Source organism: Rhipicephalus sanguineus, chromosome 2, assembly GCF_013339695.2.
Source record: "Rhipicephalus sanguineus isolate Rsan-2018 chromosome 2, BIME_Rsan_1.4, whole genome shotgun sequence".
NCBI lineage: Eukaryota > Metazoa > Arthropoda > Arachnida > Ixodida > Ixodidae > Rhipicephalus > Rhipicephalus sanguineus.
Genome location: NC_051177.1, coordinates 212,707,324 through 212,725,143, shown reverse-complemented (window position 1 = coordinate 212,725,143; position 17,820 = coordinate 212,707,324). Strand labels below are relative to the sequence as shown.

The 17,820-nt window shown below is 46.8% G+C and overlaps 1 protein-coding gene across 1 annotated transcript in view; it reads right to left on the bottom strand.

Annotated features, from left to right (window-relative positions):
• Positions 1-17,820, bottom strand: part of LOC119384060 (DNA mismatch repair protein Msh6) — a 260,639-nt gene that overhangs the window by 185,155 nt on the left and 57,664 nt on the right. The window contains exons 8-9 of the mRNA XM_037652348.2: positions 11,465-11,552; positions 2,973-3,032 (exon numbers count right to left, since the gene is read on the bottom strand). Coding sequence (XP_037508276.1) covers positions 2,973-3,032; positions 11,465-11,552 — 148 coding nt within the window. The remainder of the gene's footprint in view (positions 1-2,972; positions 3,033-11,464; positions 11,553-17,820) is intronic.

Genomic DNA, 17,820 nt, shown 5'->3' with positions numbered 1-17,820 from the left:
TTTCAAGCCAGATATTTCGTCAAGCGAATATACTTCACCCCACGCCTTGCTTAATGGACCTGTTCTATTCCTGCACATTCCAACGCTTTTGTGGCAGTATCATGTAGATCTCGCACTATATAGCGCACTATATAGGGCCTCAATCACGCAGCTCGCGGACCTCTCGCTCGCGGCTCTCCGCCCGCACATGACTGTCATCCCATTTTTTTATTAGCATGTTCTTGAGATACACAGGCATGACAGAGCGAAAGCATATTTTTCGTGAGGCACCCCCTGCGGTCACCGTGTGTTGATACATAACCGCGAAACAAAAGCTACATTTCAGAATAGGCGTCCAGATTTTAGTCACTATGGGTGATAGGACATGACTGGTTCCCCAGACGTGAAAGAGAGACGTTCGTTAATGGCAATACTAAAGGCGAACTGCTGCGCCGGCCGCGTGCATGTGCACGTGCCCTCGATGATCATCGGTTTCCTGTTCTTCGATAGAGTCTGGCGCGCTCCAAGCTGCTCCGTTCTGCACTATTTTGCAACGATATGTTGTTGGAATCCTGCCGCCAAATCCCCTTCAGAAATGATCCCGTATATGAGATATGGGAAAGGTCTGCTGTGAAATAATGGTAGTTTTAAAACCTGTTCCCCCGTCCCACACTCCTACCTTCGTCATTGCCCTAGGCTTTGCGGGAGTAAATTTTTGTGAATGCGGCCCGTTAGCTGAGGTGAGTTTGAGAACCCTGATATGGCGGAGCAAGACGAAAGCTCAGACGTTAACAATGCGGGCATACAAAGCAGGCTGTGCATGTCCATCTTGCGCCACATGACCACTGGAAGCCGTCACAGAGTCACAGAAAAATAATGTGCCTTTATAGGGATTCTAGGTATCAAGACTCCGTGCAGTCCTTTCGTTTTAGAGGGGGCTCTAAATTTGAACAACGTTTGCCCGCTTGGGCACTGTGATCGCTGTTGAGATCACAGTGCATTACACATTACATTTATTACTGCGATTACAGAGTAACATTTGGAATACAAAATAATAACGAACGGAAATAAAGCATGGAATAGCGAGATGTTACATATAAGTGCCTGGTCTATTTACTTTTAGCTCGCCCGTTTCAGATAAATCAAGTAGCTCATATGCAAGAAGCAAAGGAGTTCAGTACTTATCCCTCATAAAACTTCTCCAAATAGCTTACCCCACATAAAAAAAAGCGTGTTTTCGAGATAAAATGTGGGACATATATGTATGCACAGCGTATGCGGAACAAGGCATATTAAAGAGAACAACGATTTTTTTATTATCAGTAAATTACTTTTTTACCATTCCAAAAGCACCACGCTCGCCGCGACAAGACTCTTGGTAAGAGAGAAAACTCGCATGAAAATGCAGGCAACGACGCCAACATGAAATTCACGCAGCAAGCTCCGTGACGTCATAGATTCTGACGGCATCTACTGGGCCCTTCGTAGTTTATAGTGGGTAAAAATGAAGTACATTGACCTCTGAGGGGGTCATAACACTTAACATACCAAATTTCTGGAAATTTCGTTGAGCCAATGTCCCCAAAATACGACGAATAGAGTTTGAAATCCGTGACGTCACATGCGGAGATTTCGGCGCGAAATTTCAAAATGGAACTTTGACCTTCATTTTATCCTTTATTAATAAACTCATTGATGGTGAAATTAACGACGTTCGGGTTCTCAGAGTACACTTTATCGGTCTAAACCAATTCAGTGTTTCACTTTAGTGACCCTTTAAGAACGGAGCAAAGTCCAAGCCCGGCCCGACACGAGCCCGCCACCTCAAACCCGGGCCCGGCCCTAAGCCCGGAGCTTCAGGCCCGAGTCCGGCCCGGGCCCGCCGTGAAAACTACGGGCCCGGGTTTTCGGGTAGGCCCGAGCCCGTGCAGTGCTCTACCTCTGACCATGGTGGAGGGGCCCGAGCTCTTTTGTTCTCCTTTGTATTCCAGCTGGGAAACCGAAGAATGGGGCGGAATACAAAACGATGCAATGGCTTGGGGGTCCCAGTTGTAAATCCCCAAACTCTTTCTGTTGCTTTCTTCGCTGATAAAGCCGGCACCTCCTCCACCCACAGACTGGGGGTGAGGGGGATACTTTATCCCCTGACCTTTCTTTTTCGTTTATCTCGGGCCCTCCCCCGATTTGCTTCACGTCTTTGCTCCAGGAAGTGCTTTTGTCTTTTTTGCTTTTTCTCTTGAATGTGCCACCAAGACTACAATGTTTGTTTCCCAGAATCGCCAGAATTCGTCTTAGGAGAAGAGTACAGTCAGGCGGTTCTCGTCTTAAGTGAATTTTTTTTTGCATTGAGTCTATGGAAAACCAAACAAACGGTGCTGTTTCGTTCGGCATAAGCGAAAATTCGTTGTAACTGAGTTCATCTTAATGGGAGTGCACTGTATAGTGAAAACACATTCATATAAAAGAACTCCAAAGCAACTTTCTGTTCATTTGGGAATCTTGAAAAGTATGTAGCACTCTCAACTGAAAGAGAAACATTGTCATGCAAGCAATTGTAGCGCAATGCTCAAAATCTGCATGAACCTTCCTGTTCCATTCTGCAGCGTTAATTTCTCATAGGCCTGTTTGTTTACTTTTCCAACAGGTTGGCAGGTAGCATGACTGGAACAGCAATGGAATTAGCAAGTGGTCAAACTCACGCATTAACACTGGTTTGAGCAGCAGAACTGAAAATGAGGGACAAATGGAAGAAAGGCAAATACGTTGCTCTTTGTCCATCGTTTTCAGTTTCGCTGCTAAAACCAGTGTTAGCCATGAACCAACTAGCTCCATTGATTATCGTTTAAACAAACACGTCTCTTTCGTTACAATACCCTATAGGGCGCAATAGAAAGAGTTGGGCTTGTCAAGTTTATTGAAGCACAAATCAGCATGCCACTGTAAGGTAAGCCAGCATTCACAACAATACAGCGAGTTCAACATGGACAACTCACCTTGAAAAAGAGGATCACATCCAAATGCTCTGCCTTCATGTCCCACCACTGACGCATGGCCTGCAGCATTACATTTTCTCAAAACGCAGTCACACCTTGCATGGTAAATCAGGGACACTAAGTATATGAACTTAAACAGACACAGGCTAACGGACCATCCCCCGAACGAAAAACAAGACACTGTACATTACACAACCAGTAACTGCAACGTCCCACCAGAGTTAAGACAAAAGAAGCATCTACTCAGACAGTGGACGTACAACCAACAGCTCCAGAAACGCATACGCAACAAGTATGCACTTCTTTCACACATACACCTACATACGCTAGCAGACAAACAGATATACAGACAGACATCAGGTCAGATGAGTAGAAAGAAAACTGAAAACGATATTCCCCAGAGGTCTCCTCCAGTGAAACAAAAATGACTAACAAACTCCAAAGGGCAGTACAGGCAAGAGTAAATCTCCTTTTTCCATCAATCACACAAGGTCGCCATAAAACTACAAAATGCATTCAAAGGGACACTAAAGAGAAACGATGAATCAATTTAGATCAATAAATTGTGCTCTGAGAACTCTAGTGTCGTTAATTTCGCCATCATAGGTTTATTAATAGAGGAGAAAATGAAGTTCAAAGTGTCATTTTTAAATTTCGCGCCGAAATCTCCCCGCGTGACGTCGCGTATTTCAAAGTGTATTTATCGTATTTTAGCGCCATTGGCTCACCAAATTAGCCCAAACCTGGTATGTTAAGTCTATGGCGCCCTCAGAGGACAGGGTACTTCATTTTTACCGATTAGGAACTACGTAGTCCCTAGTAGGCGCCGTCAAAACATGTGACGTCACAACAAATGGTGCGGAAACTTTAAGGTGGCTTCGCCACCCACATTTAGTTTTTGCGCGTTTTCTCACTTACTAAGCGTCTTCTTGCAGCAAGCGTGGTGTTTTTGGTATCGTGAAAGAGTAGTTTACTAATTTGAGAAAAATCGTTTTGCGCTTTAGTGTCCCTTTAAATGAAATACTCAAGCTACATTAAGGAGCAGAAAATTCCTAAAGGTCTTTGGGTACCCTAGCGCCTAGCTTATTAATAAAATGGAACAGTATTTTAGAAAGTGCCTATTTGTCAAAATATTAATGAGAACTAACAGACAATAATGCCACGGAAAGTATAGGGGATGTTACTTGTAGTAATTGGGATATAAATTTCAAGAAAGTAAAGTGAACGAAAAGATAACTTGCCGCCGGCAGGGACCGAACCTGCGACCTTGGAATAACGCGTCCGATGTTCTACCACTGAGCTACGGCGGCGGTCATCGTCCCGTCCACTTTATGAGGTATATAATTCCAATTATCGCCAATTATCGAAAATTATCCTCTTACCCAACTCAAGGAGCAAGTAAGAACATACGACATATGATAACAGATTTTCTAGCCAGAAAATCAATCACGCATTCTGTGTACCACTTCTTGCTGCCGAATAATACACAAGCGGGCCGCTTCTACCTTTTTCAGAAGATTCATACGCTTTCCATAGATGAATTAGTTATCATGCAAATCCCAGGCAGGCCTATAGTGTCTGACAACTACACACCTCCTAAGCCGCTATCAAACTTTCTAAACTATCATTTATCTAACATATCATCCACCCTATCAACCTTTATTCAAGATGCACCTCACTTCCTTCAGATCATAGATTCCAGGCAGGGGCGAATATGCGAGTGCGTCAAATATTCGAACGAATATTACTGTATTTGACTTTGCTTCGACGTGAATGTGAAGGTTCGAAGTATTCGACATGAATGAACAACTTTTTTTACCACATGTAAGCCCCCTGAAAAGGTGGTTTCATTGCAGCGAAGGGCTGCTATGCCATGAAGCTACCCATCCAGGAGAAATTCACACTGCCGTGCAGCCACATTTCAAGGTCAAGTGTACATATTAGGAAGATGAAACAATACTTCTTTGCAGACTAGTTTGTTCATACTTGTCAACTCGACTTGCTGCGCAACCAGCAGAAAAGAAGCATAATATATCCCACAGTGTGAAAAAGGTTGCTAAGAGGTACGGTGTTGATGTAGCGTTTTCTGTGCCTAGAACGCTGGGGCAGATCTCTTCGCTAATTACCAAACAGAAGAAGGTGGCTTGCTCAAAAAAGCATGCGAATGTATTCACTCGGTGTGTTTCTGGTGTAGTTTATCACATCCCTTTATCATGTGGGAGAGCATACATAGGGTGATGCCTCAATGAACACATGCGTGAGCACAGTCAGGCTGGTAATTTGGATTTTCACTGTAGGACGTGTGGCTGTACCGTCGATTCGAGAATGTATCAGTCATGGCAAAGGCACGGGAAAAGACTGAAAGGGAGATTGCAGAAGCATATTTTATAAGGCAGTACAATGACAAGTGCACAAGCATGCCATCAATATTGTCTTCGGACAAAGAAATAGTGTTCTTAAATGGCCATGTTTAATTTCGTGGGCAACACTTTGCAGGGGCTTTCTTTCGTTAACCTTTCGATGAGGGTTAGCTGCTGTGCACTCCTTTCACCTGTTTTGTTTTCCATATGACCATTTCTAACGTTTTTTAGAAGATTTTAAGTTGTGACTCTTTTCGTGTTTTGCTTCATTGTTGCGCTTCATTGTTCTTTTGTAGCTGGCTTTGGATGATCTTAGTAGTGTTGTTTTATACTTTTAGTCATCTTCGATTGCCTTTATAATTTTCACTGTGCCTTTTCATGTGTTTTCCGTGCCATCGCAGATTCTTGGAGTAACAAAAAGATAAAAAATAAAGTAAAGAGATAAAAATAGATGTGTACAGCTTGCGATTACGTAGTAAAAGATTGTGGCGCTTGCCACAAATGAGGTGTTTTTTTCACAGCCCTGTCCGCAGTACAGTTTTGTAAAGGAAACTTGGTGTCGTGTGCCTCGTGATGGTGCAGTGCAGCGTGGCATGCCTATATATTGGCTTTGTTAACTGACAATAAACAGTCTGCTCTCTTTCCTGCCTCCTTCTTTCTTTGCTGCGGTTGTGCAGCAAGTCGAGTTAACAACCAAGATGAAATCAACGCTTCGAAGGTAATCCGTCTGGTCGGGAAGAATCATTGAATAAAAGACAAGGATGCCGATCACAAGAGGAAAAAACAATGCATTGGTGACCCAGAACGGGAGCCTTGTTCACAATAAAAGTGAAGGAAGGAGAGCTAGGCATTTAAATAGGCTTGACCTAAACATCTGCCAGCTATTGGTGCAAAGCAAATGTTCCATGAGCACTCTTTCTCCGACAAATGCCGGTGGTGCAGTTTACGGTTGAAGATGCACTTGGATTCTTAGCTTTGCGCATGTCTTTGTAACTGGGAAATGTGGCTGCAACAAGCAACGTTTTAGCACGAATGTTCTAATTATAAGCATAGATATGATGCTGGGCTATATTCAGAAACTTATCAACTTATCACCATTGGCCTTTGCAGATTTCTTGAATACATGTACAGCACACGACGGTCAGCTCCCATGACCACTCCAATTTACAGTGGTAACTTAAATATGGATTTTGAGCGCTTATTGCCTTATTTTTCTCTGAAAGACCAGAAAAAGGATGTCTTGCAGCTCCTTTGGTGCAAATTGCAAGATTTTTTCCCAAAATGTTGCAGCATGTAGCAGCTTTCACCTCTTGGCACAGTTTGGCGCCAATTTTTTATTTGGTGTTTCGTGATGTTTCATCCCGACCCAGAGGGGCTTTCTAAGAACTCTCTGTAACATAAGAAGTTGTTCCATGCCCTTTTGACTCATTGCACACTGGCCACTATAGTGACTTCAGAATTGCAAGCTCACAATCCTGTCAAGAGCAAATGCAGTTCTGTAAGCTGTGCTCTTGGCAGGGAGTAGCTTCATTTTGCCATTGGCGTCACCACCGTCAGCTACATTGGAGAAAGTTGTCACGTTGCTTCAGATAACAATAATAATAACTGCTGGGGTTTTACATCCCAGAACCACAATATGATTACAGTAGAACCCCGCTGATACGTTTTTGAAGGGACCGTAGGAAATACAGTTGAACCCCTTTATAAGAGGCACGCATGGGGGAGAAATTCTTGCCTGTTATATGAGGTGTCTCTTATAAGCAGGGTACTAAGTGATGCATTTTCCTATCAACCCTTACTTTCATGTAGCACACTGGTGTCTCTTATACCCCACGTGTCTCTTATATCAGTGTCTCTTATAAAGGGGTTCAACTGTAAACGTAAGAGACGGGAAACGTAAGAGCCGAAAAACAGGAAAAACGGCAAAATATTTAGTGGTACAGAATTTTATTTCAATTCTTACGAGCAGCACGAAAATTGGCGCGCTCAGCCGCGATCTAGTCAATGAATAGAAACGCGGAGCTTAGGACGGCCTCATCCACAGAAATGTAATCAACGTATGTGATTTTTTTAACACCAACAGCTGTAGGCATGAAAGAACTAAGCACACGCAATCACGACCGGCGCGGCGAGTCCGACCGCGAACCGCACGCACGACCGTGCGAGCTCCAACCAGCTCGAACTCCTCCCGCTCTCCGACAAATAACGATGATGATGAGTCTACGCCAACGCGATGGCAGAAGTGAATGCCAATCTCGAAGGCCTTGCTTTTGCACGCAATTACGTCATACACGCCATGTTTGTGCAATGCAAATCTCAGAGGCTATGCTTTTGTCAATAGTAATTGCCAATCTCAAAGGCCTTGCTTTCGCGAGCAGTTACGTCATAGACGCCATGTTTGCAATTTGAATCTCGAAGGCCATGCTTTTGTTTGCATCAATTGAAAGATTCTGTTGCTTGCGCCTCTCATGCGGCTAATATTACGGTCAAACGAGGCCAAGCTGCGTGAAAATGCACCATGGCGGCTCTCTTTGGTAGTCACTCGGTCGGCTCTGAGCGCACTTCGCGACGTATCATACGGGAACGGTCCGACGTACGACGTAACAGCGGGGTTCCCAATACATTGTATCCTATGGGAGCTATGCCGGGACCGGCGGAAAACGACGTAACAGCCGGGAAAACGCAGCAGTGAGGAACGTAACAGCGGGGTTCTACTGTATGAGGGACGGCATAGTGGAGGGCTCCGGAAATTTCGACCACCTGGGGTTCTTTAATGGACACCTAAATCTAAGTACACGGGCCTCAAGCCAAGGGCGGATCCAGGCGCTTGCTCTGGGGGGGGCGGTTGGTTGTTGGGGGGGGGGGGGGGGGGGGGGGGGGGGGGGGGGGGGCGTTGCCCAACTTTAAAACTTCACGTTAGTAACCAAATGCTCATTATTTTTGTTCTCAGTTGCATTGCTCAGTGCCATTTCATTATCTAAAATTTCGCATATTTCCGCTAAACATTGGGGAACACGTATCAGTGTTGTTGGTAAGAGGAGGGTGAAAGAGGGAAGGGCAGGCCACCTGCTCGATAAATGAGTATTCCCACAACGGCGAGCTCTAGTATTCCTTGAACGTAGTTTCGGAGTAAGCCTCCCTTTGTTACCCCGCCCCCTCCTCCCCATTGCCTTTTTTTCTGGCCGGTCGTGTTGCCAGAAAATGCCCTTTCCATCTCCGCAGCCTAAGGACGGTCAAACGGAGCTTTCGGAGTCGCGCTCGATTATACCCCGCGCACGTGCTCTCGGAGGCTTGCTCGGTACTTCGGCGAATATAATTCACAGCACCACTGCCTGCCTTCCTTCTTTTTTTTTTTTTTGGACCAGCCGCTGAAGGTTGACTAAAAGGTAACTTGTTCTGCACGCTTTGTGGGACCACGGCCGGGCTAGACTGCACGTGCGCGCTCAAGCGCGCACGTGCAGTCTAGCCCGGCCGTGGTGGGACGAAAGATGCCAGTTTGAATGACACAGAACAGACTCCTGTCTCTGAGAAAAAGATGGGAGAATTTGAAGACCCCTCGCTTTGCTGAAGAGCTGATGGCCCTGGGAGTGGGGAGGAAACTTTAGCTCGCTTCCATAAAGGCAGCAGTTGCTTTAGCAAAATAGTTGAGGCTTGTGCTCGTCGGTGCCTATTTGAAAGATGCAGGACGCAGAAGAAATCTTTTCTAGAAAGCCTGTTTCGCTCTTAACAAAAGCGCTGGGCTGTGTGAGGGGTGCTTCCCTAGTCTCGGATTGGGATGGACACAGCGACCACCTGAAAAAATTCTACGTTCTGAAAAATGGCCTTCGGTGAGGTGAAAAGCGGGGGGGGGGGGGGGGGGGGGGTTGGGTTGGCTTATAGCTTTGGGGGGGGGGGGGCGATCGCCCAATCGCCCCCCCCCCCCCTGGATCCGCCACTGCCTCAAGCATTTTCGCCTAGATCGAAAATGCGGCCGCCAAGGCCTAGAGTCGATCCCACGACCTTTGGGTCAGCAGTCGAGTACCGTAACCACTAGACCACCGTGGCAGGTCTGCAGGTAACAAGTCGGGGCCAATTGACACCCATAGGCGCGTACAGTCGCCGACCGATTTTTCGGACTCCCAAAATGCAGACTTGATGGATATTTCGGACTTCATAAATGCCCCATCAAGATTCCATAGAACTCATGCATTTCCGCGTCCGATTTTTCATACGAATTTAAGCCCTAAAGTTCAATTTTTCGGACTAAATTGCTTGTCTCGAGCCATGCCGCTCGATTTTGAAAGCCACCATGTTGGATTTTCCGATGGCTTAGTCAAGTCTGGCTTCCAGTGGCCTGTTGTGTAGCCTCCAAGACTGGGAGTGCGTACAATCTTCCGAGTTTCAGAGGCCATGCCCACTCTTCCTTCGCTGACAAAACGCTTTAGGGGACGCTACTTTTTCTTTTTCAGTCAGACTTATTGTCATCGTTACTATGCAGGTAGATTTTTTTTTCTGCATTTGTTTTTTCGGTTGTCATTCCCCACGTGGACGTGTTGGCGATGTGTCAAGTGTGTTTTTAAGATGTTGCGCATGTCAGATTTTCTCTGCCGTTACAGTTGCTCAGTGGTCACGGTGCTCGGCTGCTGACCTGAAGCACACGGGTTCGATCGCGGCCGTGGCGGTCGTATTTCGATGAAATGTGGCCGTGGCGGTCGCATTTCGATCAAATGCAACGAAATGCTGGAGCCCCACATACTGTGCGTGCAAATAACTTACTTGTCCTTGGAGGAGCTGTCGTAGATGATAGTCACTGCAAAAGCCCTAGCCCTGGGTCCAAAATATTGCTTGAAACCTCATTTAAAAGTGCGCAGTATCACTGGACTATATAGCCTCGGAAGAAGAGTGCTCGCACTGCATTTCAGACTGCATTGCTAGTATCAAGGAATCTAATAAGCAACTTAGCACTCCAGATCCTATCCAGCCTTTGCTTAAGTATTTAGGCTGCTCTAATCCAAATGAACTTCATTTTCATGTCCTAACAACTTTTTTGGATTCTTTGATTTTTTCTGACTATTTTGCGGTCCCCGCGAGGTCCGGAAAATCGGTCGGCAAGTGCACATCCACGGTCCCACTTCCTTTTCTTCTCTATACATTTCTGAGCTGGAAATGAACTGATGTCTTCTTTTCCCTGTGAAACCGGCCACATTTCATCTCGGTACTACCTGCCTCTGGCCGTTAAAATGTAACACCGCAAATTGGCGTTGTCACCGTCAGCTATATTATAGAAAGTTCTGATGTCTTAGCAGAGACTTTGTCTGGGCAAGTCGGTGCGACATTTGCAAAATAGAACAGCACGAAGGACGGGACGAAAGACACAAAAACCACAAGACGAGTGCTCAGCACTCGTCTTGTGGTTTTTGTGTCTTTCGTCCCGTCCTTCGTGCTGTTCTGATGTCATCGTCTTTTTAAAGGAAAATATTTTTACAGTGGTAGGCAATGTGCTTTTTTATCAGTATGCTGACAAAGATGAGACAGAAAGTCGCCTTGTTTGCCAATGTGGCCATTTCACTGCCTAAGTCAGGAGCGACTTAGCAAGGATGTGTGCAAGGCAAACATAGTTTTAAAGAGACACTAAAGAGAAAAAATATTTTTCTCATATTAGTAAATTACTCTTTGACGATACCAACAACACCACACTTGCTGCGAGAAGAAGCTTGGCAAACGAGAAAACATGAAAAAAGGAAATGTGCGTGGCGATGCAATTTGAAGTTTCAGCACCAGTTGCCATGACATCATAGATTTTGACCGCATCTACTAAGGCTTACGTAGTTCCTAATCGGTAAAAATGAATACCACTGTCTTCTGGAGCTAGACATTTAACGCACCAAGTTAGGGAAATTTGGTTGAGCCAATGTCATTAAGATACAAACAAGCACTGAAATTTGTGATGTCACCATCGAAGATTTAAGTGGGAAGTTTAAAAGTATAACCTTTGACACTGGCTTTCTCATCTATTAATAAACATATGATGGTGAAATCAGGGACACTAGAGTTTTTAAGAGTATGATTTATCCGTCTAAACTAATTTATGGTTTCACTTTAGTGTCTCTTTAAGAGAGTATTTTCAACCGTGATGAACAAAAGGCTCCCTACTGGTGTCAGCTTGGCTTTGAAGCTGTCTGGGATGAACAGTGTGTGTGGATTGAACTCCGGGTGGGTGGCCAAGCGACCAGCAGCATCCCTGCAAAACAAAACAGACTGTATGAAAGAGTGGCTTCTTAGGCATATGCGTTACTCCAAGCATGGCCTCATAATACAACCCAGACTTTTAAGACAACTCTCTTTTGTTGTCTGTTGAATGTTGAATCGCACAGCGACATCCTTCTTCTCACCAGTGACGACCGCATTGACAATCGACAGCTTGTCCTCAAAAGACAAAACTTTACGCTTTCTCGCAGAACTCATTTTCGAAGTGAACAGTCACTGTGGGAAACGTGCAATACACACTGCTGACGTTGACACTTGCGTTAAGGCTCACATCGTGTCTACTCACACACGATGCTACGACAAGAAAAGAAGCACAAGCCTAAAAAAGCAAACAAAATCAGGTACGCCCAACAGCGATACCTGGTGTCACGATGTGTAAGCGAAAAAAGAAAAGAAAACTCAGATCTGCCCCAGAGCGGCGTTAAGGGAGCTAGCGGCTTTCATCATCATCATCATCATCGCGGCACACCGGATCGACTGCTCTGGCTCGCTGCGCTCGCATGCGTTCCTCTCGTGATCGCCATTTGCATATTCCTTTAGCAACTGCAAAAGTTATGCATTATTTATCTGAATTTTCGGCAGGTCTACTGCTCAAAATAATGAATAATGAGCATGCAAAATTTGTTACACCGAGGTCATTTGCCACAATGCCTACATTACATGGAGGTCAAAAATACATGGGCTTCTATGGGGATAGAGTTGGGGAATGGAAAAAATTCGTTAAATCCATGAATTCGTTAAATAGAGGTTCGTTACATGCAGGTTTAACTGTAACTTACTTTTTCTGTGCTTTTATGCATTTCATAGTTAAGGTAAATAACTCTGTTAATGAAAAATAAGATGAGCGCAAGCCCAGTCCAGGAATGAAGATGACAAACTTGGCTTTTGATCAAGAGGTTAAACAATCTGCATTTTTATGGTAAATTTCTTTTGCACCCTGATTCTACCCGTTTCAGTTGCAATCTTTTCTGTGCACACTATATGCTCAATATGGAGCAGAGCCCATTTAGAGTCTCTTTTGTGAAGCCGTATCTTTTTCTTTATCTCTTGTTTTTAGGCAAACTTGGAAAAATCCTGCATGTGATTTGACAGTTTCTGCCCGTGGAGTTTGTGGGGATCGCAGATAAGAACCCTCGCCCTCGTCCACAGCGGCGGTGCTAACAAGCAGCGACGAGCGCCACTGCGCATGCGCCCAGTATGGACATGCTTATAAACAGGCAAGGCGAGGGGCCAGGGGGAGTGGTCGGCGAAATTGTGCGAGGTGTGCGTGTGTGCACGGCGTGCGGTCCGCCGGGGCCAGGGCTAACGGCACTGGCACGGAAGTGTTCGGGGAAGTTTGCTTGTATGTATGTTCATTTGTTGCCCTAACGACTTTAAAGGTTTATTAATAAATAATTTTTTTTAGTTACCCCGATGTCAACAAGCGGCCCATTTCATGGATTAGACACCGAACCCCACAAACTTTAAAAAGTGATCAGCAATTGCAATTAGGCTTGCCAATGATTAATAATAATAATATTGTTATGGGGGTCGTGATGTCGATGAAGGCAGTAGTCGGCGTGTCGAAGATGAAACTTTATTTGGCCAAACTTGTGGTGGGAAACAGAAAGTCAAACTACAAGCAATACACACTGTGCACTGATAGCGGCGAACAGAGCGTCGGCCGTCAATAAAACTGCTCTGCGGTAAAGCGCATCGGCATTTATACATGCGACATTGAACATTCCAGACTTATAGCTGGTGGCCGCGTTACTTCCCGAATAACTTAGCTGGTCACATTTCCACGCTCAATCTTGACAGATGATCCTACAATAATCTGGAACGTTCCCAGACATTCTGGCGCGGCTTGCGCAAGGCAGTACAACTCAAACCTCATAACAAAGTCACATGTGCCATGAAAATAACTTCGTTATATCCGAAAATTCGTTATGAACGCTTATTTGTAACAACGTAGCTATGACAAGACTACTCTTCATTTACTTCGTTATAAGCGATAATTCCTTATATCCGTGTTCTTTATATCGAGGTCTGAGTGTAGTAACAAGTGTAAGGGGGCGGTAACATAAAACATAGAAAGAAAGGAGCGCATGTGGCACCAAAAGCACGATATCATTATGCGGCACAGCATAGTGGAGGACTCCGCAGATTTCAACCATCGGGTGTTCCTTAATGTGCACTGACATCACACAGTACACAGGCCGGCAGTGTTTAGCCTCCATTGAAATGCCACTGCCATGGCCTAGATTGACCCCGTGAACTTCGGGTCGGCAGTCGAGGACTTCTCCATGATTATAATAATAATATCTGGGGTTTAACGTCCCAAAACCCCGATATTGTGACGCAACGGTTAGCGCGACCTTTATTAGGCCCCGAAGACACGGTGAAGCGACCACACCCGAGGCACAGATCACAATCAAGCCGAGTTCCCACTACAGATGAAGACGACGAACACCCATGATGATGACCATGTACGAGGAGGGTAGATGTGTCTAATGAATGCCCACACTAACTTTCCCCCCCCACGCGAGAGCGGTCATCCTGACCGCGGGTTAAAGCGAAGAACGCCTTGCGAAAGGCTTCATGCGTGATACGTGGACTATCTCTGCAGCCCGGCAGCGGCGGTCCGCTGGGAGAACAACGGGTGCCACGCGATAGTTGACGGGAGACGTTTGCTCCAAGACCGTGTAGGGGCCAATAAAGCGTAGTTGAAATTTGTCGCACAAGCCAGGAGTGCAAATGGGTGTAAGAAGCAGCACTTCATCGCCAGGGCTGAAGAACACGGCGCGATGAGAGGCATCATAGTCAAGCTTGCGGTCCTGTTGCCTTGCTTCAGTGTTGACGCGAGCCAGCTGGCGGCAATGAAGCAGCCGGGACACGTATTCTTCACTGGTGGATGGAGATGGTTTAACAGGCGCAGAGAAGAAGGAAACGTCGAGGAAAGAAGAGGGCAAACGACCATGGACGAGGTAGAATGGCGAGTAACCTGTTGTGCGCTGTACGGAGGTATTGTACGCGAAAGTCACGAATGGCAAAATTGCGTCCCAGTTTCTGTGATCCGGTTGGATATACATGGCTATCATGTCTGACAGCGTACGATGAAAGCGTTCAGTCAGCCCGTTCGTTTGAGGATGGTAACTGGAGCTTGTTTTGTGGGTGGTGCCGGATGCCTTGAGCACTTCGTCAACGAGTTGTGAAAGAAATACCTTTCCACGGTCGCTCAGGATGACACGAGGAGCACCGTGACGAAGGATTAGGAATCGGAGTATAAAATCAGCAACTTCGGGAGCTGATGCGGAAGCCGCGGAAGCTGTTTCGGCGTAGCGTGTCAGATGGTCGACAGCTGTAACGATCTATCGATTACCGGCGACAGTCATAGGGAGTGGACCGTACAGATCGATGCCAACTACCTCAAATGGCTCCAGCGGACACGGGAGTGGTTGTAGTTGCCCGCTTTGAGCTGATGTGGGAAGCTTTCGACGCTGACAAAGGACGCACGAAGCGACGTACTTCGCTACACTAGTGGACAAGCCCGGCCAGTAGTAGCGACATCTGATGCGATCGTACGTTTTCTGAAATCCCAAGTGTCCAGTGGTCATGTCGTCGTGGTATGCCTTGAGGACGTCAGCTCGAAGAGAGCGAGGTAGAACGGGCACCCAGCGTTGACCATCAGGATGGTAGATATGGCGGTACAGGACGCAGTTGTCGAGCTTGAATTGCGTCAGCTGTCGACGAAGACGTGCGTTAGGGGGCCGCGAAGTCCCGTCAAGGCGGTCCATGAGGCGGCGACAGTAAGGATCAACGCGTTGGTGAGATAGCAATGAACCACACTCGTTCAAAGAAGTTGGGCCCATAGTAGCTAAGGATGAAACGTGTGAAGAAGGGACGGCCGAGAACTCGTCGCGTGCGGTCGTGGTGGTGTCGTGATACGGTTCCGAAGGAAGCGGGCAGCGTGAAAGCGCGTCGGCGTCTTGGTGTTTCTTTCCCGACTTGTACGTAATACTAAAGTCATATTCTTGCAAGCGAAGAATCCAGCGACCAAGGCGGCCAGATAAGTTCTTGAGTGTCGAGAGCCAGCACAAGGCGTGATGGTCTGTAACCACAGTAAAGTGGCGGCCGTGAAGGTAAGGTCGAAACTTCTGTATAGACCAAACTACGGCTAGGCATTCCTGCTCAGTGATGGTATAATTCTTTTCTGCAGGTGTCAGTAGACGGCTGGCGTATGAGACGACCCTCTCGCGTGAAGACTGGTCTCGCTGTAGCAGAATACCACCAATGCCATGACCACGAGCGTCCGTATGCAGGAGTGTAGGTGCGGCTTCATCGAAATGGCAAAGGACTGGTTTGGACGAGAGGGCACACTTCAGATGGACAAACGCCGATTCACATTCAGGAGACCACACAAAGGGAACGCCGGAGCCGAGCAACTTGTGCAAAGGCGAAGCGATTGAGGCGAAGTCTCGAATGAATCGACGAAAATAGGAAGCGAGGCCGAGGAAACTGCGCAAATCTTTGGCTTTTTCAGGACGTGGGAAGTGCTGGACAGCGGAAACCTTGTCTGGATCAGGACGAATGCTGTCCTTGCTTACGATGTGACCTAAGACTTTAATTGTCTTGCTCGCAAAACGGCACTTCTTGGTGTTCAGCTGAAGGCCGGCGTTGGCAAGACACGTGAGAACTTCGTCCAGACGTTGCAAGTGCTGATGGAATGTTGACAAGAAAATAACAATATCGTCCAAATAGCACAAGCAAGTTTTCCATTTCAGGCCTCGCAAAACGGTGTCAATCATGCGCTCGAATGTTGCTGGAGCATTGCAAAGGCCGAATGGCATGACGTTGAATTCGTAGAGGCCATCTGGTGTTGAAAACGCTGTCTTTTCTTTGTCGTCCTCGTGCATGGGTATCTGCCAATAGCCCGAACGCAGGTCTAGACTTGAGAAACACTCGGCACCCTGTAGCGAATCCAAGGCATCGTCTATGCGCGGCGTGGGATAGACATCCTTGCGGGTGATGTTATTAAGGGCCCGGTAGTCTACGCAAAATCGCACCGAGCCGTCTTTTTTCCGTACTAAAACAACGGGAGATGACCAAGGACTCGCGGAAGGACGTATGATGTTCCGTTGCAACATATCGGCGACATTTTCTTCAATGACCTTCCGCTCGGATGAAAAGACGCGATATGGTCGACGGCGTACGATAGAAGTGCCATCCGTCTCGATCCGATGCGTGATAATGGACGTTTGTCCCAAAGAAGAGGAATGGGCATCAAACGATGTTGCATGCTTTTGTAGCAAGGCAAGCAACTCATCTGACTGCGATGATGTCAGGTCGGGACTGATAGTCGCAGCGAGAGCAGACGTGCCCGGGGAACGTTCAACAGAAGGAGGGTCAGAGGACGCCGGCACGAGCGGAACAACAGAGAGAGGCTGGGATTCCGTGACGCAAGCCATTGTGGTGCCCTTAGGGATGAGAATTTTCTCGGACGTCTGGTTTGTAGCGCAGAGAAGTCCGCAGCCATCGTGGAACCGCGCTATCCCTGAAGCAAAGGCTATCCCTCTAGCGAGACAGCGTGCAGATGGCAGGACAAGCACGTCCCCATAATCGATCACGTCAGAGGCGATGGTAACTATTCGTTGATGACCAGGTGGTATCTCGGTATCCTCCACAGCGAGCAAGCGAAGTGGCTTGTCATCCACAGAAAGGGCATAGTCGGTTTCCGTCATGTGAAGAACACGTTCTCGACAGCAGATGGAAGCGTTTGCCGTAGACAGAAAATCCCACCCTAATATAAGCTGGTGGGCACACGAACTCAGCACGGCGAACTGTACATAATGGAGAAGTCCATCAATGAAAACACGAGCGGTGCACATGGCGGAAGGTCGAATGGCGTCCCCTTGAGCAGCGAACAATGTAGGTCCATCATAAGGGGTGGTGACTTTCCGGAGACGGGAACACAAAGAGCGATCAATAACCGATAAACAAGCACCAGTGTCTATCAAAGCGTCCACGTATAAACCTTCAACTAAAACAGATACCATATTATACGGACGCACTGGAGGAATTTCTGTCTTGTCGTTCAATGCAGCTTTTCCTCCAAAAGCTGCATAGGTTAGTTTTCCGGGCGATGGTCGGTGAACTGCGAAACAGGTCGCAGTGGTGACGTAGAGCGGCGAAAGGGCGACGGTGAGCGGCGTCTAGTGGGGCGGTAAGTTGGTGCCGTCTCGGATGGTGCACTTGGGGATGGA